The sequence below is a fragment of the Glycine max genome, chromosome 3 (genome assembly GCF_000004515.6).
Source record: "Glycine max cultivar Williams 82 chromosome 3, Glycine_max_v4.0, whole genome shotgun sequence".
Lineage (NCBI taxonomy): Eukaryota > Viridiplantae > Streptophyta > Magnoliopsida > Fabales > Fabaceae > Glycine > Glycine max.
In genome coordinates this window covers 35894315-35919559 of record NC_016090.4, presented here as the reverse complement: position 1 = coordinate 35919559, position 25245 = coordinate 35894315, and the positions used below count along the sequence as shown (strand labels likewise).

At 29.6% G+C, this 25245-nt stretch overlaps 1 protein-coding gene and 1 non-coding gene across 2 annotated transcripts; one reads left to right on the top strand and one right to left on the bottom strand.

The window, feature by feature from the left end:
• Nucleotides 1–9538: 9538 nt before the first annotated feature.
• LOC100806614 (glycosyltransferase-like At2g41451) lies at nucleotides 9539–15931 on the bottom strand. Its single transcript, XM_014773740.3, has 11 exons — nucleotides 15376–15931; nucleotides 15116–15265; nucleotides 14944–14996; nucleotides 13624–13732; nucleotides 13378–13512; nucleotides 13203–13247; nucleotides 12177–12364; nucleotides 11523–11664; nucleotides 11011–11057; nucleotides 10330–10417; nucleotides 9539–10210 (listed from the first exon to the last, which is right to left on the bottom strand). The coding sequence occupies exons 1-11, from the start codon at nucleotides 15694–15696 to the stop codon at nucleotides 9929–9931; spliced, it is 1560 nt and encodes a 519-aa protein (XP_014629226.1). The 5' UTR covers nucleotides 15697–15931; the 3' UTR covers nucleotides 9539–9928.
• Nucleotides 15932–16041: 110 nt separating this feature from the next.
• On the top strand, nucleotides 16042–16115 carry TRNAN-GUU (transfer RNA asparagine (anticodon GUU)). Its single transcript has one exon. It is a non-coding gene; the product is annotated as a tRNA-Asn (tRNA).
• The last annotated feature ends 9130 nt before the right edge of the window (nucleotides 16116–25245 follow it).

Genomic DNA, 25245 nt, shown 5'->3' with positions numbered 1-25245 from the left:
CTTTGCATTGACCAAATGTCCAAAATACTCGATGAAACTGACGATGTTCGCGACTTACCCTATTACCAACAATAAAATCGTCATGTAGTATTTGAAAGTATGAGCCAGGAGAATGATTTTGCATGTGTGTTAGCCATGACGAGAGTTTCGCATACGACTCTTCCCAATCGCCATATTCAATTGCAATCGCCTTTTGTTTGGCCATCCATGCTTTTCTGTATGAAACCTTATAGGAAAATTCACTATTTATCCTTTCTTGAATCAAAGAAATTTTTATTGATGGATCTTCTCTGATCATGCCTGTAATTCAAATACTAAAATAAAATTACAAATTAAAATAACAAATAACACAAAAGTAGGATAATATGAACATAAAAAACGTACCTACTACGCAAGTCGCAATTAAATTTGAATCAAGCTTCTCATGGTCTTGTGTCATAGTCATATTTAGACATGTGTGCGGTCCACCCCATTGTGTCACTTTCCATGCATCAGTTTTTTTGGATAAAATTGCCCTCATATAAAAAGGGCAAGGAGACTCTTCGGTGTTGTTGGGGCAACAAACGATATATTTGTGTGATTTCGTTTCAACAACCTTAAAAGTTTGATGCACCTTCATCACATATTGTTTCAGTGCATTTTTTACCGCATCTTTACTGTCAAAATCCATGCCAACATATAATTCTTGTCCAACATTAAAAGTCGTTGGCATGTCCAGACCACAAATGTCCTCCTCGTCCGGATGACTCCAATTGATATTATTATAATGCATAGCATCATTCCAAAATGGATTTTGAATTTGTGGTACACCTAATAATTTTAAAAAAAAAATCATGTCAACAAACTACTCCTATTTAGTTACCATTAAATACAATTCTCATAAAAAGATAGATGTATTCAACTAATTTTGTATCTCACAAACATTTACCTTCGGTTGGGTGAACAATTGAAACTGGTTCAACGATGTCAGTGACTTCATCGTCTGTATCAGATATTCCATCATCACTATCATCTTCATTGAACGACTCTTCAACGTATGAGTTAGATGCAAGGTAATCGTCATCATCATCATCTTCATCATCATGTAAATTACTTATATTTCTTGGCAGTTCCGATTCATGATGAGATACATTACGTCCACATGACGTAACAGAATTTGCAGCATGAAACATCGAACCACCAGCAACATCCTTTTCTACATACAATTCTAAAACTGACATTTGTTGTTGTTGTTGAAAACTTTCGATCATAGTTTCAACATCTTCGTCATCACAAATTTGCAATGCAACATATTTTCCTGAAACTAAAAATCTACAACTTATAGTAGAAATAATTTCATTATTTTCTAACTTTACCTTATCTCCAATTTTTTTTTTCAAAGCATTGAAACTAATTCCGCGTTTAATCTGAATGACCTTTTTACTGCCTTCAAATATTACACCATCACTGTCTTCATATACTCTTCCATTGAAATACAACACTGTAATAATTGAATTCATGATATACCTACATCATCAAAATTAATAATAATTAATCATAACAATAGGAGTTTTAAAATAAATAATTACTCATACTAATTTTATAATAAAAATTCTAATTAAAAAAATTAATTCACTTAAACTTTGCCTTCAAATATTAGTCTAACAAATAAAATCATTACTTCAATTAAATATCAAATATTTATTTGCTTCCTCTATTAAACTTAAACTTCACATTCATACTTTATTCTAAAAAAAAGTACTCTAATTAAATAATTTATGGAAAATTCCAATTTTTTTCAAAAAAATTCCAGACAAACACAAAATGGAAGGGTTATAAATGAAAGGATTACACTTAAAAAAAAAATTCAGACAAACACAAAATGGAAGGGTTATAAATGAAAGGATTACACTTAAAAAAATTTCAGACGAAACATGGCCAACACGCCTAGGCGCCCCCATATTTGTATCTTCGAAGTCGTTTTTCAGTACTAATTAACGAGAACAACTTACTTAACTCAAATGACATATATTCGGTAATGAAGGATATATCATATATATATACATATGACAAAATTAGTAGGAAAGTATACTATCTATATATAGGAATGGAGGACACAGATAAATAAGGCGTAATTTTTCCTCCATCTCTACTTAATAGTCTCAATGGTTAATTAATTAAATTACATGCGTGTATATGTAAGGCAAAAAATACTCGGTGAACAACTAATTTGAAACTTAGTGAGACAAGGAGATAAAAGAAATATATACAATTCAAGTATAATAACTAATATGATATATGTGATAAAAACAAAGAGATACAAAATTAGTGAGTGTTAAAGAATTGATTCAACTATATTTTTTAATTTTCTGCACTAGTGATTGCTTGGAGAGAAAAAATATTCACCTACTATTTTTCGAAAATTGGACAAGTATTAGACCTGATCTAGTATAAAATAATCTAAAAATCCAAGTAAACTTCTTTTATGATTATTAAAAATCAATAAATTACTAATAAATATAGTCACGAAAAATTGTTATTCCCATGTTAGTAAATTTAAATGACGGGACTTTTAAAATTGGTAATATTTTTCTTATTGTTTTTATAATTAAAATTACAATTTCTTTTTGTTAACTTATATTAAATTTTATTACAAGTAAAATAATACTTCTTACTCAGACCAAACAACAAAATACTTAAGAAATAGCATGTAATTATTTTTTGTCTTAAATTAAATTATATGTCAAATAATAATTCAGACGCAAAAACCATTAACAAAAAGGCTTACAAATAATTACTACTAATATTTTTTAAATTTAAAATGTAATTTACAAAATTAATACACTTAAATTTGAGCTTCAAATTTCATTCTAACCATAATATTTGTTACTTCAAAATAAAAAATTTGTACATCATAAATAAACAAAATGATAGAAAACTTTAGTTAAATAAATATAAAACATCCTTACTTACTATAGAATCAAACTTCAAAACTGCTTCTTCCTCTTTCACAATACTCTCTTCGTTCTCAAATCTATGCAAGTGCAGAGTGTGATTCAAGTTTGCTCTATTTAAAGAATTTTTTTAGCAAAAAGCAAGGTACACCATTATTAAAGTAACTCTGTATGGAAGTCACCTCCTACATGCGTAGCTGATGCGTAGCTGATTAAGCTGTCATGCATGCATGTCATTTATGATTTCTCTATCCAATATAGTGCCCTATTCTCCTCCCTAGTCTGCATAAAAAAAAATTCAATGCATGTGAACCGTAACTGCATCAGGCTTGAGTCTCATCATTCAGCATCAATTCCAAGCTTCAGTCCCATCAAATCTATGCAAGTGGAGTGGTTTAAAATTATTATTATTATATAGAGAACTGTATGTTTGGTTTATGGGAAAAAAAGTATAAGAAGAGAAAAATAAGGAAGGAAAAGGAATACAAAATATATAAATCCTTTTTTTTTCAAATTGTATGATAAGAAAGAAATAAAAGATAAGAAAATTAGTATTGTTCTCTTCTTGTTTAGTTGTATAGAAACAAGAATAAAAAATGTGTTCAAAATTATAAAAAAAATTAAAACTAAAAAGATAAATCAAAATGAGAAAAAAAATTGTTTAATTTGTGCATGAAAGAGTATATTTTTTTTGTTTTCCATCTTCTTTGAACAGAATAATTTTTTAGTTTATTCCCACAAAAATGTTTTCAGTCTTCTAAATAAATAAAAAGGTAAACGATGAAAAAGATACCCTCACCTTTTTCATGATTTGGCTTTTCCTACTACTTGAACATTTTGGAAAAACAAACATTATTATCTCTCTATCTCTCTTTATACGTGTGTCTATATGAATGCTGTATATAATAATATGATAAAGATGTATTAAATGAAAAATGAGAAAAATTAATTTTAATCATTACATTATAATTATAAAAAGTTGATGCTTAAGATTAAAACTTCAATTTTTAATACATGATTATGAAAGTGAGAGAGTAATAAAAGTTTACATTACGTGAACATAGCCTTCATTCACGTGAAGATAGCTGCTGCAGGCTGTTCAGAGGTGCAGACCAAGCCTATCCCGCCTTTCGAGCTGGCGGATCCTCTCTCCCCCTGTCCCGCAACCGCCAGTGGCGGTACCGCCTGCACCCTGTCCTGCCAGCTTCAAGGGCGGGACCACCCCCTCTCTCCTATCCCGCCATCTCCAAGGGCGGGACACTTCTCTCTCTCCTATCCCCTCCCATCCCGCCATTGCTGCTGGCGGCACCCCTCCCCCTCTCTCCTAGTCAGCCCCTATCCCGCCATTGTCACTGACGGTTCAAGCTTCCCGCCGGTGTTAATGGCGGCACCAACGTAGAAAACAAACCCCCCCCCCCCCCCCGTAATTTCTTATAAATGAGACCCTATTCAATAAAAAGTTTCTAAAACCAACCCTCCTCCGTAAATTTGCCGTTGTTTTGTAGCGTGAGGGTGCAGTTGATTTTGGTTCAATTGTAACTTTGTAGTTACTACCTCAAGAAACAAAATAGTTGGATGTCTTTTATTCTCCAAATACACCAAATTGTGACACGTGTATTTTTTTAAAACAAAATTGGATAATTTTTGGATCTTAAATGTTAGTATTATTGATGAGGCGGCTTGTATATTGAACCATTAGATTTTTTTTCTCCAATTTCTATGGCGTCAATCACACTACTGACGTCAAGCACCTGCAGCCACTACGTACCTAGCTAAGCTAGAAGAACAACAATAACAGCTTTCACAATATGATCGATGGATATCTTAGTGATTTGTGTATCGTCGACTTCACACGTCAAGTTCCCTCTCTCTTGTTAGTGTTCAAAACATTTAAGAATAATGATAAATGCTCATCCAATGAAATAGAGTGGGGCAAAAAAATGACGAAGGAAAGAATAAAATGTAGAAAGAGCGCGATAATTTTTTTTCTTATAGACCATCAGTATTATATATATATTGGGTGGAGACAATTATGGATGGTAAATTTTTTTTCTTCTATTATTTAAACGATATATGTGATAAAATAAAGAAAAATATTCAAGACTATATGGAGTATGTAAATGTGTTCAAAGAAAAAAAAATGAACATATTGAATATTAGTTTTCAACATTTAATTAATGTCTTCTTACCCACAAGCTAGCCACGTACAGTTCCCTGGCAAGGAGGTAACATGCAGATTAGAAAAAAAAGATGGGTTTTGGTCTACCATTTTGTGAACACTGATGTATTTTTTATCCTTTGTGGAAACTAAACAAGCGTAGCTTCCATTTTCAAATATATGGATTAAATTTGATCTATTTATTTCATGTAAATTTATTTTAAAGCAAAAGTCAGTTTTAAAATTTATTTAAAGGTTTATTTTGTAATAATGTGTTTAAATAATTTAATAGAGTGAAAATAAGATGAAAGACGAAAATAAATATTTTTCAACATTTAATTAATCTTGTTAACCGCTAGCTAGGTAGTTCCGTTGCAAGGAAGTAACATGCACATTAGAAAATAAAATGGGTTATCAAAACGTTTGACTGTATTTGCATTCATTTATACTTTTTTTTAATGGATATTTGGTTCTTGTTTTGTATAGTATTTCTATTTTTTTATAAGTAATTAAATTCATAATTAAGACTATGATGAATTCCATATTTTAACCTTTTGTTATTTCTCAATTTCAACATAATAAAATGTTTCTTTGTTGAATAGAGTTTATATCTTATTATTCATATATAAAGATTAATTACCATTACATAAGTGATAGCTTGATATTCATATACTACACTGAATTATTTTTCCACCGAATAAAAAAAAATACTACACTGAATTAACAAATTATAAGATAAACACGGTTAAGAATTTTGAAGAACCAAACTCAATTACTTTCTTTCAATCAATTATGAAATTAAGAAGTTTTATTAAAACTTAATATAGCATCTAAGTGGATCTATATATTGACGTAAAATTAAGCCTTAAATGTAGAAGTTCAATTGAATTGTTTGATTTTAGACATATATTCTCTAACTTTGGTTTTGTTTATATAAAATTTTCTATAAGCACTTAAAGGAAAAGGAAAAAATAAAATTAATTAAATTTTTCTCAATTTAAAATTATCTTATATTTAAATCAATTTATAAAAGTTCTATTATTTAATTTATCAAAAATTTTATTTTTACTTATGCATAAACAAATTTTAATTTATAAAAAAATCGATTTAATATATCTTCTTATTTTCTTCTTTTATAAGTGTTTATTGAAAAACATATTCAAACATATTCTTATTTCAAAACTTGTCTCAGCTCTTAGGCTTTATTTCAAAAAAAAAATTGTACGTTAAGAACAAAATTTTAAAAATCCAATTCAATCCCCTTTTTTTTGTATTTTTTTTTTTTACTTTTTCAAAAGGATTTCTCTTTTAAAGACATTGATGGATCATCTTTATCGTCTTGCATGCAATTCCATCCATGTCGAAAGTACTCGGGCACTCTGCTAGGCTAGCTTTAACAAGACATGGAGATTGAAGGTTCCTAAACATGGAAACAAACAGAGAAAAGTTTCGAAAATATCACCCAAAAAAAATCTACATGGTTTAGCTTTCTACTATTGTTTAGGACCACACCAATACTTATTAATTAAACAAAATCTGGAACCACATAAACCAAAACAAAACCACTACGAAAAGAACATTTTTAATATAAACATTTCTTTTATATGGAATCACACATACTATTTAAAAATAAAATAAAAAGATGAAACATTTTAAAGAGAATCATAAATAAAGAATAATGCATGATATAGTTTTTTTATCATTCAGAAAGCTAAAGACAAAATACAAAGACACTAAGATATAACATGAAGATTGTTAAAAGGAAGCTAGGGCACTGGTGCATGATAACTAGAAGCATTTTTCTAACCAGAAGATCCGCAACAACAATTATCCTGTTTGTAAGTGTGTTGGATCTCTTGTAATAAAACTTTTGATGTGATTCACCAAGGGGGCATACATGCATGCAGAATGTACGTATGTGATTATGTATTTATATTATTATATAGAACAGGAGAATACAAAAAAAAAAAAAAAGTTGTAGCATCTACACATTCATCTTTTACTTGAACACTCTTTCAGGGTTTAACTAATAACAACTTAGAGGAGCAGCGTTAGGAGTTCGTCCTTCCTTTGTGTCGATGAGAGAGAACAATTGGGAGAGATGCCTTTCCTATTTTTGTCTAATAAAATTTCGGATTTTAGGATTTATATTTGTTTTATCGTCATGTGGCACTAATTACATTATTATGTAATATTCGCGTTGTTGCGTAAGTTTAATTGAATATGAAGAATATAATTTAAATTTGTAAACAAATATTTAAACAAATAATAAAGATTTATTGATTATATTATATTATATATATATATATATATATATATATATATATATTATTTATATAATATTTAAGATAATATGTTTTTTTAGTTATTAATAATATCGATCGTAAACTATTTTAACAAAATTATGATTGAAAAATTGAAATATGTTTATTAAATGCAATATATTTATTTAATTTCCAAGTAATATAATACATTTAAAATGAATTACTTTTTATATTTAGTAAAATGCATTTGATAAAAATGTTCATACATTATCACTGTAAAGCTACTTTGAATTGCCTCCTGTTTGGCGCTCATCGTACAATCTCTCCTTTCCACTAATTTCGGCCAAATTAGTTACAAGTTAGAAATTTAATTTAAAATTAAAAAATTAATTTATTAGATTAAAAGTGTTTGATAAATTAATTATTAAAATATTTAAAAAATATAAAATAACATAAAAATAATAAATTTATGATTCATTTAAAAATTTATATATATATATATATATTACTTTAAGTCATGTTTAAAAAATATTAGAAATTACTGAAAAGTTATTAAAAAATTACTATTAAAATAAAATTTTCCATTAATAAAAAAATTAAAAATTAACTGAAATTTATTTCCTGTCATAATCTTATATTATCATCGTCTCTACCCTTCCAATTCTCGCACTTTTCTTTGTCGTCGTGTTTAACGCACCTGCTTTAATTACATTCATCACAGGTTGCGCATGGTTCACCCACTGGCTTCGTTCGTTAATTTTATATTGTACAATTAATTTTTAATATTAATAAATTTGTATAAAAAGTCATACGCTGAATAAATGTATATTATATTTATGTCTAATAAATACTATAATAGTTATACTATAGGTAAAATTGATTATCTAATAACATTTAATGTGATGTTTTAAAAATACTTGATTCTATATATATATATATATATATATATATATATATATATATATATATATATATATATATTTAAGAGAAGTTCCTACCCCTACTCCCCACGCAGGTATAGTTTTTTTTTTCAAACGTAAGTTAGGCATAAGAGTGAGTATGGGAATAATATTTTTGAAGTGAAACTCAAATGTGAAAAAAAATGTAACCGCCTAATAACAATATATAGCTGACTGGACATAGGTATCTCCCTCTCTCTCTCTCTCTCTCTCTCTCTCTCTCTCTCTCTCTCTCTCTATATATATATATATATATATATATATATATATATATATATATATATATATATATTAGTATATTAGAATACTAAATCACTTTTAAAGGCATAAGATGTGTAAGGTATGTTTGGAAAAATCTAAATCTATTAGTAGAGTACTGTTTCAAAAAAAATTATTAGTCGAGTAGAAATGTAATTTACATACTAAGTTATGTTATAAATTGTAATATTAAAAAAAATCAAACTCCAGTAAAATGTTCAGGTATATACCAAATTATTGCAATGGGTATATTCTTACCAAATTATACCAAGAGGGAATATACCATCGACTGACAATACACAAACAGAACATTTGAGTGTTCAAGATATAAAATAGAGAAAGAAAAAAAAAACAGGATATTTTAACTACATAAAGTACCCTTATAATTTCGTTTTGTTTCAAATTAACGCTTTTCGTAAAATTGACGTAAAGTTTTTTGGAATGAGTTGGAAAGGTTATTTTATTTTTAATGGAAACGTGCTAGACGAGCGGGGAAAGACTTATTATTCTTTCCCCCTAAAGAGAAAATGAACACTTAAAAAGGAAGTCAAATAGCCTGGTGTATTTTATTCTTTTTGGTCTCGTTAATTGACGTCCTAATACATTCCACTAGAGAAACAAAAGTCCTAATTACAATGGTTAGAAGGAAAAAAAAATCCTAATAAATAACAAGACATCATCTTTTCTCAACATTATGTTATGCCAACGAATAGAATGCTACCAAATAAACCTAAAAAAACAAGGCCATACATTATGATTCGTTTCATTCTAGCTTGTCTATAAATAAAGTGCTACCAAATAGACTTAAATTAAGTTGAGACCACCTTTTCTCGACTACACAGATTCTGCAAGCACATAAGCTCTAGCAATTCCCTTCAGAACAACGGCACTAATGAAGTCAACTATAATGCTTGCAAAAACTGGCAAAACAAAATTTTCATTGCATGAACCATTTCAACTTCCAACTTGGGGAGAAAATCTTCACCTTGTATATCATTGTCTCTCTCAATGTGTATAAGAAAATACAATCCGCCACTATTTTCCATTACAATGGCAACCAATGTGCCCAAATGTCTCCAAAAATAGAGAACAGATTAGAGGTATAAAAAGAACAATGAAAATGCTAGCAAAATCTCCTCTGTATGATTTCTACACTAAGCCTACGATCTATACCTGAAATTTACATAAGCGCTTGGGTAATGATCGGGAAAAACCCTAAGAATCCAAAAACTGGAATGCTCATCATGGACAGCCAGAAGAGCTTCTATGGTTTTCTTGTTTAATTTTTCCCCACAATTCAAAAATCAGATTATCTTCAAAATAAATTCTGGCGACGGCAATGAGTCAGTCAAAAAACTAGGATATAATAAGGTCAGTATGATCAAGGCTGGGCGGAGACAATGGTGGGATTGCAGACGGGAGAGAGTCATCTATAAATTCCAAAATTCTTCTTGCAGTTGCTTGGGATATTCCACCAGCATCAATTTTTCTAGAAGATATCACTTCTGATATGGAATTCCTAGTAGAATTGCTACTCTTGACAGATTTTAGAAAATTGTCTTTTGATAACTTCGTTTGAGCAGCTTTTGCAATCAGAGAGCTAAAAACACCAGATTCCTTCAAACTTTGAATAATAATCTGCAAAGATAAATTTTGGGTGGAAAAGTTAAGAATGTTTTCTAATAACTATGCAGATGATAACTGTGTAAATTGCTTGGAGAGAAACCAGAAAGCAAATTCCAGGCTTGTGAACTTACCATGGGAGCATAAATACGAGCCAAGATACCTCTCCTCATAAGTTTCATGTTGAGTGCTTTGTCAGTCCACACAACGCGTTCACGATACCTAAATGAAAATAAAAGGCACGTTTAAGAGACAATAAATTAGGACTTGAAACCAAATCAAATATGTAAGCTTGCCATGCTGTAAAATAAAGAGAGCTACTTTTTATGATAAAGCATATAAGGTTTATCTTGCTAAGCATTTGCAAATATCCATTACATGAACAAACTATCCAATTATCATAATTTAAAAAATAAAAATATTGTCCCATTGTAAAATATTATTTTCACAGTAGTTAGTAATATTTTCTATTTACATTGTATGATGTTTATGCAATTAGTGACACCTATTTTTCCTTTGTGTGTGTGTTGAGGGGTGGAGGGAGCTCCACATATATTTAGAATTCACTCTCCAATGAAACTCGTAATTAAAACTACGCCTATAAAGAATGAAATCTAAGACAGTAGCCTCTGCTGCTGTATTGTGCCAATTGCCAACTAGAGTGTCCACAGCATATATTCAACAAAAAGTTCAACTGCTTGTCCACCTCCAACCCCCCGCAATAATAATAAGACCAATACCTTCGTAACCCCGCAATAATAATAAGATCAATACCTTCGTAAAAGCTATGTAATAGATTTCACATCGCTACTTACCATTGAAGCATTTCTTCCTCAGTTGCAGTTGAAGCAATTATGAATGCCTACATCAAACATAGAAGAGTTATGTCAGACTAAATATAACATACACGAATAAAGTGCCCCCCCCCCCCCCCCCCCCCCCCCAAAAAAAAAAAACTCCCACAAAATGCACATAGGCTAACATGCTAGGAAGTAAAGAACAAAAACTAATTCTGAAAATAAAAGGAGGGAAGGGTATTCAAGAACACAACTAGTTAACAAGAAATAACTAATTCTGATTCTAAGAAAAAATCTGAGGGAATCTCACATAACCATGCACAAAAATAACAACTAAACAAAAGTTTTGTTCTGATTCAACTAGGAAAACTGAGTGGCCTTAAAGACACATCAAAATGTCAAACCCATTAGATAATCTTTAGATTATAAGAATGTAATCACAAATAATAATTTACTTATTAACCTAGAAGAAACTGGTAATAAGTATAACTAGAAGGGACTAGAGCGTGTAAAAGACAACTAGTACTTACAGATCTATCAAAATCCAACATGAAGCATCTTTTAACATCTTCTTTTGTAGGCTTGCAGCCACATCGATCACGTCTTGAAGTCAAATCAGAAAATTTGGTGTAGGTGTAATGCAGAACAGCAGCTTCTTCCAATTTTATCTCACTGATGAAAGATTTGTTGTACAGGTCAGTGTAAAATATAGACAAAGAAATAATGCATTCTTTACTATTAACATTGGGGCTTTAAACATTTTATTCAATTGATTCACGGGCAAATTAACAGCAGTAAACAGCTACCAAGTATTTCAGAAAAAGATCAAACTGAAACAGAAGCTAACAGTGCACTCTCTAACACCCTTTTTTCAAGTTTCAACACACTATTGTTGGGTGAAATTTATGTGAGACCTACAAAACAATGAAGGCCTGTACAAGATAGCATGTTTTGCTGGAAGTTAACTCAATATGAGAATAACAGTTTACAGTAAGCTTGAAACCAGCGTACCCATAAATTTCTTATGATTCTTTCAGCAGGCCAGCTAGACATTTTTTAAATTCCAAATTACATGCAGATTACCTACCCTTAACTATAAAATATTGTTGGTAGTAAAAATGCATATATGCACATGTATTTTCTAATGCACAATCATAAATGAATGGCAGGCAGGACCAACATACTTAGGTGTCTTCATATAGTTGTGCCATCTGTGGGCACCATTAGGACGGAGATGATCCTGAATTCTAGCTGCTGATTTCCCATTTCCATAAGTAAGAAAATAGTTTGGATTGCCACGAGTTGCTTCTTTGTAATTTCCAAAATATACATCCTTGGGAAGATGGTCATAGTTCTTCTTGAACATTGAAACCTATGATAAAAAAGAGTTAAACATGTCAATAAATATACTAGGTTTCAAAAAGGACAAAAAAATTTGGAACAAAGAACAACAATCAACACCATAAACAAAAAGGCTAGACATGGTAAAAATCTGGATCTACAACAATAGCTTTTATCCGAATAGATGCTTTTCGTTCTTTATTTAATTATAAAAAAACAACCTTGGAGATTGTAAGTCTGAAACAGCCACATCACAAGTTCATCAACAACATATCTTTAAACAACCAAATACCACCGATATGAAAGTGCATGCAAAGTGGATTAGGTTTATGTTTATATACTTTGTATATTAGTAAAATGTAGATACTGCTTAATAAATTTTATTCTAACAAGTTGTTAGTTTCTGAATCATATAATTATACCAAGTCATCTTCTGCCTTATTTCTGTTCAATAGGCATCATTAAAACTTAAAAGATTCTGCCAATGAAGTATAAAATTGTAAATAATGCATCTTAATTAGCTAAAAATAAATCATAAACATTACATAAAAGGTTCTTTGTAAAATACACACAGAATTCTTTATGAGTATGAATACCCATGCATGTCTGCTTTTGAATGTCTACAAAAAATGTGTGCGCAAGCAAGTTGAGATTGCCTCATTTCTTTAAAAGATAGCTTTTAAAATGTTTGCAATTCATGTTCAGTGAGTATTTTATTTTCCACACCCACAATAATATGGCACAACAAAGGCAGCAAACTTCTGATATTTAATAGATCCCCCCCCACCCAAATAAAAACAAAAAGAAGTTACAAACATGAACTAAATTTATAATCATCTTCAAACAACATCAATTGAATTATCTGTTACCTCACTGAAAGGCTCCTTGATATCATCTCGTTCCACACTGCTTTCCTGAAACAAATAACATTCCAGAACTAAATTAAGAATATCAATTAATATCAAAAGGGAAAAAATAATACAGTTCAATCAACTATATCAAATGATAGTAATTTCAGGATCTATATAAAATTCATGCACTCACATAATTTGGAAAAATGACCATATCAACATTTCCAGGCACATCAGCTAACAACTGTCTTAAAGAGTACTCTTGTGTTCCAGCTGGATGCATCAGCTCATCAGTGTCCAGATGAATGATCCAATCCATTCTAGAATCCTAAAGAAAAAATTTCGTCCAGACAAACAAAAATTAAGATCATAAAAAGATAAACTACAATGTTGAAGGTACAATAATAAATAATCCAATAAAAGAAATCACAATTCATACCCTTGCCATGACAATAGCCATTTCCATGTTCAAAGATTGCTTCACAAACAACTCATAATTACATGGTTTGTAGAAGAAGGTTGCCAACCATGTCTCATTCCATATTCGGCTGAAATAATAAAGAAAAAAGAAATACGCAAATAAGGAACAAGTCATCCTATCAAAAAATATTTGGAAACATTTTGGAGAGGTTGCGAAATTTAGCATATAATTTTAAAATCCATAAACTCCATATGAATAAAATATCTATGAAGATTATTAGAAACTACTGATCGCAATATCTTAAGCTGTGAGTGAAACAAGAAGCCAATAATGGATTTTATATTTAAAGTGTTAAACCAACCCAACCTTACTTCATCTTAGATGTGCAAGTTGTATCTTATTCCATAATTCTATATAAAAGAGAGCAAAGTTCAGAATACATGGCTCCCAATATTGCTAGGGTGTTCTTCAAGCCTAGAATCCTAGCACTGTACCAAGAATGCAAGGCTTGCCTTCATATAATCATTTTATGAATATGTAAATTACTGACAGGGTAGAAATCACAAAGACAAATGGGTATTTATAAAAAAGGAAAGAAAATTAATGAAGGGTAAAGTTGACAATTACTAAAAAAAGGTTTCATGTCTGAGAATTATGAGATAACAAGAATGGGCATTAAATGACAAACAAGAATAAAGCAATAGAGCCCTTGACCAATCAAGCTTTGATCTAATTCCAAATGAATCATTTTACCCAAAAAGAGTTTAATTAACAGTTCAATCCATGATTCAACTGTTCAATGTTGATTTTCATAACAAAAGATAAAGAATAAAAAATAAAACGAATTTGTATGCGGATCAGAACTTGAACACATCAATGCTTTTCATGACAGTAAGATCTCATAAGACAAAAATTATTTGATCATATCCATTATTCTGAATCTCATCCTCATGTCCCCAAATTGGTAAACAGTCAGATAAAAACAAGCCAGAACAAAATTTCCATAAAAAACGCAAGAGACTATAGCAATCCACGTCAGAAACAGTTATTTATTGGATAACCGAAACACAAACCTCCACCAAAGATCTGAATCAACAAACTAAACACAAACAAAGCCAGATCCAGATCGCTTGTCAAAATTCAACCTTAGAAAAACATCCTAGCACATAAGTACACTTTAATAAAACAGTCAACACTGTCGAAACAAGTTGTTTTTATTTCATTCAGATTTCAAATCCCATACTCTACAAGTTCCTTTGAATCAAACGGTCACAACACTCGATAAAGCAAAAAAAAAAGAAAAAAACTTTCCTTTCAAAGTGAAAAAAAAAAAAATACCTTTTAGCTTGCTGCTCCTCTAACTCCCTTGTTCTATATACAATCTTCACCCCCTGATTCAAAAAAAAAAAAAAAAAGGTTTCAATCAAAGATCCAATAAAATTAAAAATAAAAAAAAAATAAAAAAACAGTGTGAAGAATATAAGAAAAAGAAGGGGAATTGAAGTCTCACGGGAATGGTGTCTAAAACCCTAGTGACATTAGGCGAGGCAGCCTTCCCTTCGACGAAAAGGATAAAACTTGAGACTCCGATGACCTTGTGGTAGAAGATCCACGGCAGCGTCTGCTCCAACCCCGCGGAAGTACTCGTCGTAATACATATCTGAATTCCAAAAATAGAATGAAATCAATGAATCAGGATTCGTAAATGATGAATTTTTAGAAATAGGGGAATGAATGAAGGGTTTGGGTTTATGATGGAATGGGAGGGACCTTGGGGGAGAGGTTAGAGGAGAAATCTAAGGTCCAGTCGCGGAAGTAAGGGAAGGAAGGGTTGTGTGATTGGTAGAGAGGGTTCTTGCCGCAATCGGAGGAGTGGCGGGAGGGAGTGGTGGTGGTGGTGGTGGCCATGCCGGGGAACTGATCGTGATCGGGTGACCAGCGGGTGACGGGGTCGGTGACCCCGCCGCGCCATTGGAGGAGGAAGGCGAGGGTTGCGAGAGTCAAGGGGAGGACGGTGAGGAGTAAGAGGAGGCGCGAAGAGGGTTGTTGTTGGAGGTGGTGTGATTGTCTGTGGGAGTGTGCACCCGCCATCGGTGGAATGAGGAATCGAACGAACAGAGTGGAGGAGGATCAAGGTGGTGGGTGCATAGATGTCAGATGAGAAACAAGAATGTTGTTGTTTGTTATATATATATATATATAATGTTTGGTCGGGTGCGTTTGTCTGTGTGTCGTGTTTGGTGATGGGAGAAAGAAAAAAGAGAGACGAGGACGACGACGACTCACTCGAAACTGAAATACACGTTAGGAATAATAATAACAACAGCTCTCAAGAAGCCGTTTTGTCCTTGTTGCCATTTTTCACTTCTTCAACCCTCAGTTTTTAACTTTTTCTTTTAAAGAATAAATTAATATTTAAGATACTGCAAGTAAAAAGCTGGAATAGCTCAGTTGGTTAGAGCGTGTGGCTGTTAACCACAAGGTCGGAGGTTCAAGCCCTCCTTCTAGCGATTTTAAAAAAAACCTAAAAGTGTTCAAAGTTACTTTTTTTAATGCGTACAAATTCATATTTTATTACAAATTATCAAAGTAGTGTGTTTTAAAAAAAAATACCTATATGGCAGTATAAGACAAGTATGTGAAAGTCAATTTTAGTTTGGTGTAAATAATTTATGGTAGTTTTTAGTAAAAAAAAATTATGCAGTACTATTTTAGTAATTTTTTATGGGGTACTATTTTAATGAGTATAAAAAAAATTGATGCAGTGTCATTTTAGTAATTTAAAAACAAAATACTTCGTTTTAGTAAAAAAAATAAAAGCATTAAGATCTTCTGTTCTTTTTTACTTTTTGTTTATGACAGGTTTGAAAGGGATTGCAAAACTGTGATCGCCTGATGGATAACTTTCATCTTTTGAATTCAGATTTTTTTTTAAAAAAAATTCGGTTTCCTTTTCAATTGAGATTTGGTTAGAAGGTGAACGAACTATTGGAGATGACACCTATCGATAGGGGTAACAGCATCAAATGTAGTAGTAGGTTTGCTGGAATTGGAAATAGCATCTTTAAATTAAAAGGGATTACTAATAATGATAACGATATATTAATGTTACTACATCATACATTTGATAATTTGATTCAAGTTTAAAGCCAATGCAAAATGTAAAGGTAAAGATGTTTCCTAAATCATGAAAGATATGATATCCACCAATCTTTATGGTACAAGAACCCATACTTACACATATATAGGGCCGAATGTGACAACAACCATAGGCAATTGACATTGAATAAATGATTCAAAATTTGCCTCAAAAGTTTTCATCTTCAAAGGATTTAAAGTGGTGGATAACATGTCACTTTATTGAACCTTCTTCCGTCTTTAGCACGAGGTGCATCCCATACATACATGTGGATTTTCTGGGAGATTCCAAGAAAGCTAAAAATGCAAGTATGAAACTTCACTAAAAACCATATAAGCAACTCTTTCATCTACCTTTTTAAAAGCTTTGGTGTCCTTTTTTTTATTTGGAATTAACCCAACATTTCCTTGACCACTTTTTTTTTTATTAAAAAACCGTGGTTTAAAATTGCGATTTCGAAGAATCTGGATTTGCAAAATCTTGTAACTTGTAAGCTTTTTTTTCCCCTCATATCCGTTGGTTATGCCTTCATTAAAATTAAAAACCATATTAGCAACTCTTTCATTTACCTTTTTAAAAGCTTTTGTGTCCTTTTTTATTTGGAATTAACCCAACATTTCCTTGACCACTTTATTTTATTAAAAATAAAAACAGGGTTTAAAATTGCGATTTCGAAGAATTTGGAATTGCAAAATTTTGTAACTTGTAAGCTTTTATTTTTCCCTTTGATTTCCTTTGGTTATGCCTTCATCAAAATTAAAAACCATATTAGCAACACTTTCGTTTACCTTTTTAAAAGCTTTTGTGTGCTTTTTTTTTATTTGGATTTGGATTTAACCCAACATTTCCTAGACCACTTTAGATGAAAATCACAGTTTGAAATTATGATTTCGAAGAATTTGGATTTGCATATCTCGTTTTCTTTTACCCCTTGTTTCATGCCCGTGGTAAGATGCTGCCGGCTATACGCGGCAATAAATGTGCTGAACGAATGTATTCTTTTTATTATTAATAATAAAGAAAAAGGAAATAAGAGAATTACACACGTACAACAAAAATTGTGTCCAATGCAATAGCAGTTACACAAGATAAGATATCATCAAAATAAAGTTCTAATGTGACCAATGTCAAACGGTGGAAGCTCCCTTTTTTTACAAGAATATCAGCACACTAAAAAGTGACTTAATAAATACAATTATCGTACAAACGGATGAAACCAAAGTGATTATTATTCAATTAAATGGATAATAACTAAGGAATTTATCACTATAACGATATGTCTAAACTCATTAGTCTATACATAACATAACATAACCTATTTCATTGAGGATAACAAAGAGTTCAACATGCATGTTTGTAGTGTGATCATAAAATCCGAAAAGCCAAAATTCTTGAGAGTCTATACCTCCAAAATTTGATGGCCTTGGATTATCTAAAGAATTTTCATCAATATTCAACTTGACAAAAAGAGAAATAGGTACAAACGGTACAACATTACATGAGGCTCTTGCAGAGGAAGATCATCCCCTGAAATGAATTTGAATGAACTGACTTTGGCTTGTGATCGGGTTCATCTTGTAAATCTGCATACATCCTCGCCTTCCAACAGTGGTTATAGGTTTTCCAAATGATCTAGAATGCAGTCCCAGCAAATATAAAAGGAAGACAAAGTTCTAAACCCAAGTCCAGCTTTCTTCACATGTATTTAGAATGGTAGGTGTCCAACAAAGCCACCTAAAAACAAATTTCGTTGTTTAGTAATAACATGTCGGCGAAGGATAAAAAAAACTTTTGAGCTTGTAATAAGAGGAAAATTTTCTATAAAAAATTAGGACACTAAGATTCTTGTAGTTAATAGGTATAATTATCTTGTTTGATACTCTATTATCTTCTATTTTTAGTTTGTTCCTTTATTTATGCTTTATCATATTCCTATTGAAGTATGAACTTATGATGTCATGCATATTATCCCAAACTCTACATTTGGACCGACCTAGTGGTTTAATTTTTTTTTTTTTGTTATTTGTCTTTTTAGTGGTTCTAAATTAGTCTAATTTATTAATTATGGTGGTAAAAAAAACTGTCACGATTGATATTTCTTACAAACAAAAATTGTCATAATTTATAAATTAGATAAAGTTGAAACTAAATAAAAGATAGAAAAACAAAATTTAAAAAAAAGTTAAAAGACCAAAACAAAAAAAAATTACAGCTTAAGAAATAATTTGGCCTAATTATGCCTAACTATAATAACAGAAAGAATATCCATGTTTGCCTAAAGCAAGAGAATAGTAAATAGTAGTGGCTTATGGACGGAAGTTATTGGGAAATAAAATGTTGAATTAAAATTAGTTTTCATTCATTTTTAAACTTAATTTCTATAGTTTTTTTCTTTCTAACTGGTCATTAGATGAATTTTAAAATAATTACCACTAATATAATACTATCACGTAGTTAATTGTGTAGATTTATTTTTCCAATTACTTGGTGTTTATTTAGGGAAGAAAAAGAAAAGAAGTGCCACCTTTTTGTGGTAGTATATATTAAGAACATCTCTTAAGTCTCCGAAAAAAAATCTCTTAAGTGAAAGTGAAAGATTAATTCATATTTGAGTCATTGATTTCATCAAAGTGAAATCTTTCCCTATGTATATGGCTAGAATAAAACTCTAGTTAATGCATTTGAAGACTCAATTATCTATTTCTTGTAAGTACTTCTCTCCTTTAGGCATGATCATTAAATTTAAACAAATGATCCTAAGTTACTCTATAGTTAATAAATTAAAAGGAATATAAATAATCATAAAAACTTGGGTTATATTAAGTAAAATTAACTGAAAAATTAATTAAAAGCTAAAAAATTAACTTATTAAATCATAAGTATATGGTAAAACTAACGGTTGAGGTAGTTAAAAAATATAAAATGATTAAAAAATAATAGAATTATTATTTATTTAAAAAGGATAAGTAAAAAATTTGATAAATAATTAAAAATAAAAAGGAAAGAAAATATTATTTCAAATAGCATTTCAAAAAAAGTTAAAAATTACTAAAAAAAATTGTTTACTGAACAGTTAAATGAGTTTTTCAATTATTGAAAAAAATTAAAAATTAACTAAAATATCTTGTCAAACATAATCATAATTAAGTATACTAACCAGGATTAGATCTAATGAAAGAGGTCAGTCTTTGATAATGTGGTGAACCAAAATCCAAATCCCTTATAACAAAGATATTACCATGTCTTGAATAGGATTGTATCCAAAGGAGAATTATGGGGGGGGGGGGGGGGGGGACCTGGTTCACTATAAGAGAGAAAATTTGTAATAAATTAAAATTCATAATAAATAAATATTTTTCATAATATAAATTACATTTTTTTATTTATGATAAAACAATTTATATTATGATACAAGGCTATTCTTAATTATTGAAAATTTTTAAAAATAAATTTGAAATTTGGTTTAGTAATAAAGATGAAAAGAATAAATTGAAAGAGATAAAAGGTTAAGATGAATTTCTAAAAATTATTTTTTTGAATAAAAATTATTAAAATTGTTTTCATTGAATACTATTCATAAAAGTACTCTTATTTAATATAGCTATTCTAATTTATATAGAAAAAAGGATATTAAAATTATTTTTTTTAATTCCTCAATAATATACTTAATTGATAAGTTAAAATTTGCAAAATTATTAAATTGATTTATTTATTTTTCTGGACCGCTCCTATTCAATTGATAGCAAAGTCAATATGGATATAATATAATATTGAAAAGTGAGGAACGTCACGTGTAATTTATCTATCATCTGTACATTTTTGTGCTCCTTCAATGGAAAGCGAAAATTAAAAATTTAGTTATTCTTATTGTTACTTATGTCTTAGTCTCTAAATTTTAGGTATTTATCTTTTTCAATTTTTCCCGACTGATTTTTATTGTTTGAATGCATAATATATGATTTTTTTATCACAAGAGCAACTAAAAACATTTTCAAAATTATGATAAAATAACATAGATAAACATAAAAAAAAAATTTAGAGGAATGATCAAATTATATCGGTGTAACTTTAATAATTAATATATAATTTTTATAACTTGATATAGAATATAATTTTTATTAATCCAACCATTGAATTATATTTAGGTAATATCAATATCGAATTATATTTAAGTAATATCAATATCGTTTGTATCAAATTTTGTTAAAATTAAACAATATTAAAAAAATAATTAAATAATTTATATTTTAATATAATTTAAAATGTTTATTTACATTAATTTTAATTTATATGAAAAAGATAACAAATAATTTTAAATTAATAAAAAATTTATATACGTGATGTAAAAAAAAATTATATTCAATGGTAAATTTTAAGAAACTATTATATTTAAAACAAATACTACGTTCTACTACTTATTTAAAATAAAAACTGTTAAAAATAAGTTTAAATTCTAGGAGGTTTCATTCAGAAATAATAATTCAACAATCTTATCAATGAATTATAAGATTAATTTGATGAGAAAAAATAAATAAAAAGAAGAAGATATCATGATTCAAATTTTCAGTGACAAAAAATTAACAACATTTGTGGATGATAATAAAAAATCAAACAAGCTAAATGTCAATCAATACATAAGATGTGATTGAAGATGATTGTTTTGTAAAAGTTCTATAAAAGATTATTTTAATAAAGCGACTTTCTAGTTGCTCAACAAGATTCACATCAAAGCAACAAAATTAAAATTGGAAAATTAAAGCTTTAAGATATAGAGTTCTATAGGTGGTGTATATCAGTATATGTTGTTCTGCAATTAAAATTTCGATAGGTATATTTTATAATATATTTTAATATAAATGACATCAATGCAAATATCATAGTATATAAAATATTTTTATTAAGCTAAGAAGTCTTATTATTATATAATTATTCAAAATTTAATATATATATATATATATATATATATATATATATATATATACTCTTTAAAATCATATAAAACACGAAACAAAATTGAAATAATTAGAGAAGTTTAATATAAAATTGTCGTTAAAATATATTAAAATAATTTGTAAAACTTGAATCAATGAAAAATAATTTCATCACCGGATAAGAATGGCAAAATACATCCCCAGAAAAAGATGCTTTAATTGAAGCGACCTTCTATTTATCCCTTTTGCATCAGCATACGTGTTGGTATGGTTAAACATGGCAACAAAGGAGATAAAAAGAAGATAGGAAGTAAAACCATTATTCATTTTCAAAAGGTAGTTATGGGCTCTTTTGGTTATTATTAATCAAATTGAAACAGCTACTGCGGCTTCAAGAATACTTTCCTCTGTATAGCCAAAAATAGAAAAACAGAGAATTTTTATTTCAAACCTTTTTCAGTTTTTACTTTAAAAAAATCACACATTTATGACGAAAAGGAGAAGGCAAGATAATAACAAACACACTAACCCATTCCTTTAAAAACTAAGGGTTCAACTCAACTAGTTATTTAATGTGTGTTTTCTTGATACTAATATTGTTAATCAAATATTCATTCATGTGTTCATAGTAAATAAGACTCATTACTATTCTCATTGACATCATGCCAGAGTGAGATCTCTTGTGTATGTGTATACATGACTTTTTTAGTATTCCAGACTACTTATTAGACACTACCAGTCCTATGATAGTTTCTTCAAACTTAATGAACATGGTATTTATTGGAATACAAGTGTGAGGTGAAGTCTCACATTAATTATGTAAAAATGAGAAAATTGAGTACCATATAAGGGAAGGTAAGACCCATAAACTTGAGTCTTAAGATTTGGGATTAAAGTATGGTCTCAAGTTCACTTATTTGGTTGCTCATAGTCCATTAGTGTAAATCTTCCAGATGTTTACCCCTTTCAGTTGCACAACAATTAGTATCAGAGTCGATGGTTCAACTTGGTGACCGGTTCAGACGAAAAAGATGGTAAATCCTTGGCTTGGGGATCCCTTGTATCGAAATCTTTCTGGCGATAGGTTTAGGCAGCATGTCTCGTGGGTGAAACGGCAATGCAAGTATCTAGAGCACGTGAGCTCTAATGGCCACCATGAAAATTGCTTATGCTCAAGGAGAAGGCTACCATGTGAAAGAGACTCACACTTGAGGAGAAGATTATTAGAATACATGTGTAAGGTGAAGTTACATATCAGATAAGAATACGAAGATTGAACACCATATAAGTGAAGGCAAGTAAGATGACGACAGTGGATCCTTGGTCTGAGGATCCCTTATATCAAAAGTCTTCCTAACGATAGGTCCAAGTGGCATGTCTTGTAGGTGGAGAGGCGATGCAAGTATCTAGAACATGTGGGCTTTAATGGCCACCATGGTATACTTGTGGATGATAATGACTTTTGGTTGAGAAGGAGGCTATCATGTGGAAGAGACTCACACTTGAGGGAGAGATTATTGGAATAAAAGTGTGAGGTAAAATCTCACATCGTGTAAGAATGAGAAGATTAAGCACCATATAAGTGAAAACAAGACTCATAAACCTAAGCCTTAAGGTTTTGAGTTAAAGTGTGGTGTCAAGTTCACCTATATCATTGTTCATGATCAATTAAAGACAAGAGAAATATTCACAATTGCATATTTAACACATTAAGACATACTACATCACAAAATAATCATAGTTAATATACAAAATGATACAATATTCATGCTTATGCAACAAATTCAACTCTATAGAGATTTTTAACCATCCTGCTCCAATGTGTTCTTTAACATGATGTAACATAAAGCCCAACACTAACTAGTAGGTCAAAATGTGACATATGTCATAAACCACATAGATGATAGTGATATTGATCATATAGCAATTAGTGACATTATTAGGATATCCTTACAATGGTATTTGCTACCACAACATAGAATTTGCAATTATCATAGTCACATGTGAAGTCACACATTTGCATATCCTCAACCTTAAGGCTAGACAATGGTACCTCCATTAACCTTTCCACACTAGTCCTAGATGAAGTGTATATATGCGTATACTCTCAACATGCAATCAAGAGATCAACAATTAGACTCTCTTTTGAAGAAAAACTATAATAACACTATCCTTATTTTTTAAACCAAGTTATAGCCCAACAATCAACTCCCTGGTCTCAACAAGTCTATCACACCAAATGTAACTCTCCAGAGAGTACTAAGCATTCCTAACACCTTATATTTACTTTCTTTTAGGTTATTGTGTATAGGTATAAAATACTTATTTTTTTTATTCTTATATATAAGACTCAATTAGTTAATACATCAAGATTAAAAAGTGATTAATTGAATTGATAACTATAAAATTATTTTAAATTTATAATTTTTTTCCAAAACTATTATTGTCATTAATATTTTTCTCTTCTAATGATTTATTAATATACTTTCTTTTTTCTTTTAATAAAATATATTTCTTATCTAAAAATAATTATTACAATGAATATTATAAATTGGGTCTTATAAAAAAAGAACTACTAATCTCTATCAAAAAATTAATTAATTATCTTTAATAAAAAATATTATCTTAACAATTTTTTTCAGTCACAAAAATATGAATATACTATAAACTTTACGAGAAAAAAAAATCAGATTTAATTCTACTCAGAACCACATAATGTTAGTATACCAATATATTACTTGAACTCTTCAAGTAAAATAAAAGAAAACTATAAATTGATGAAATAAATTTATTTATTAAACATTTTTAATTAAATATATTTGTAAAATATTCAAATAATTAAAAAAAATTAACTACAATAACCAATCAAACAAACTCTTAATAATATTTCCTATACCGCTTTTTCGATTATAATTATAATGTATCATTCGTTGCCCTGATTTTGTTGTCAAAAGTTAAACTGTATTAAAAGTGTTTAAATTAAACGATAATTTCTTAAAGAATAATAGTTTAAATACTGGTCAGTCTGAGGATAAAGATAACAATGGTGTCAATGCACAGGTGGGATAAAGAAGCCAAAAAAAGCTCAGTCACTAATGTTTGTCCCCAGAAGCAGCACATCATCACATGAAACATGGAATTTGTCATGGATTTTCTATTAAAAAAAACATTAAGCAACGTACTGTTATTGCACTTATCATTGCTTAATGCTTCACTTGTCACTTTTCTACTATTTTCTATTTTTTATTCAAAACAATGTCCCCTACTAACACGTGTTATTCCTTTATTGAGGTTTTTTAAGGGATTCCTTAATTGAGTTAGATTTCAGCCTATCATGTTATTTTTTCGCTAATAAGTTTACTCTGATTAAATTTATAATGAAATTTCTTGAATTTTTTCTAAATTGTACATGATATTCTTTTCTTTCCATTTTTACATTTACAGCAATCTCAATCGTTGAGATATACGATGCAACGCTTTTCAAACAATTAAGAAAGATTAAAGTATAACGAATGAAAGGGTTAACATTAATATTTTTCAAAAAATTAAGAGGTTAGTATAACAAAAAAA

Bases quoted from the DNA above. Each gene is read 5' to 3' on its own strand.
- LOC100806614 (XM_014773740.3), bottom strand. From the start codon at position 15,696: ATGGCGGGTGCACACTCCCACAGACAATCACACCACCTCCAACAACAA. The intron at 15,266-15,375 runs GTCCCTCCCATT...TTTGGAATTCAG, and splicing joins CCTCTAACCTCTCCCCCAAG to ATATGTATTACGACGAGTAC. The intron at 10,211-10,329 runs GTAAGTTCACAA...TTATCTTTGCAG, and splicing joins CTCGTATTTATGCTCCCATG to ATTATTATTCAAAGTTTGAA.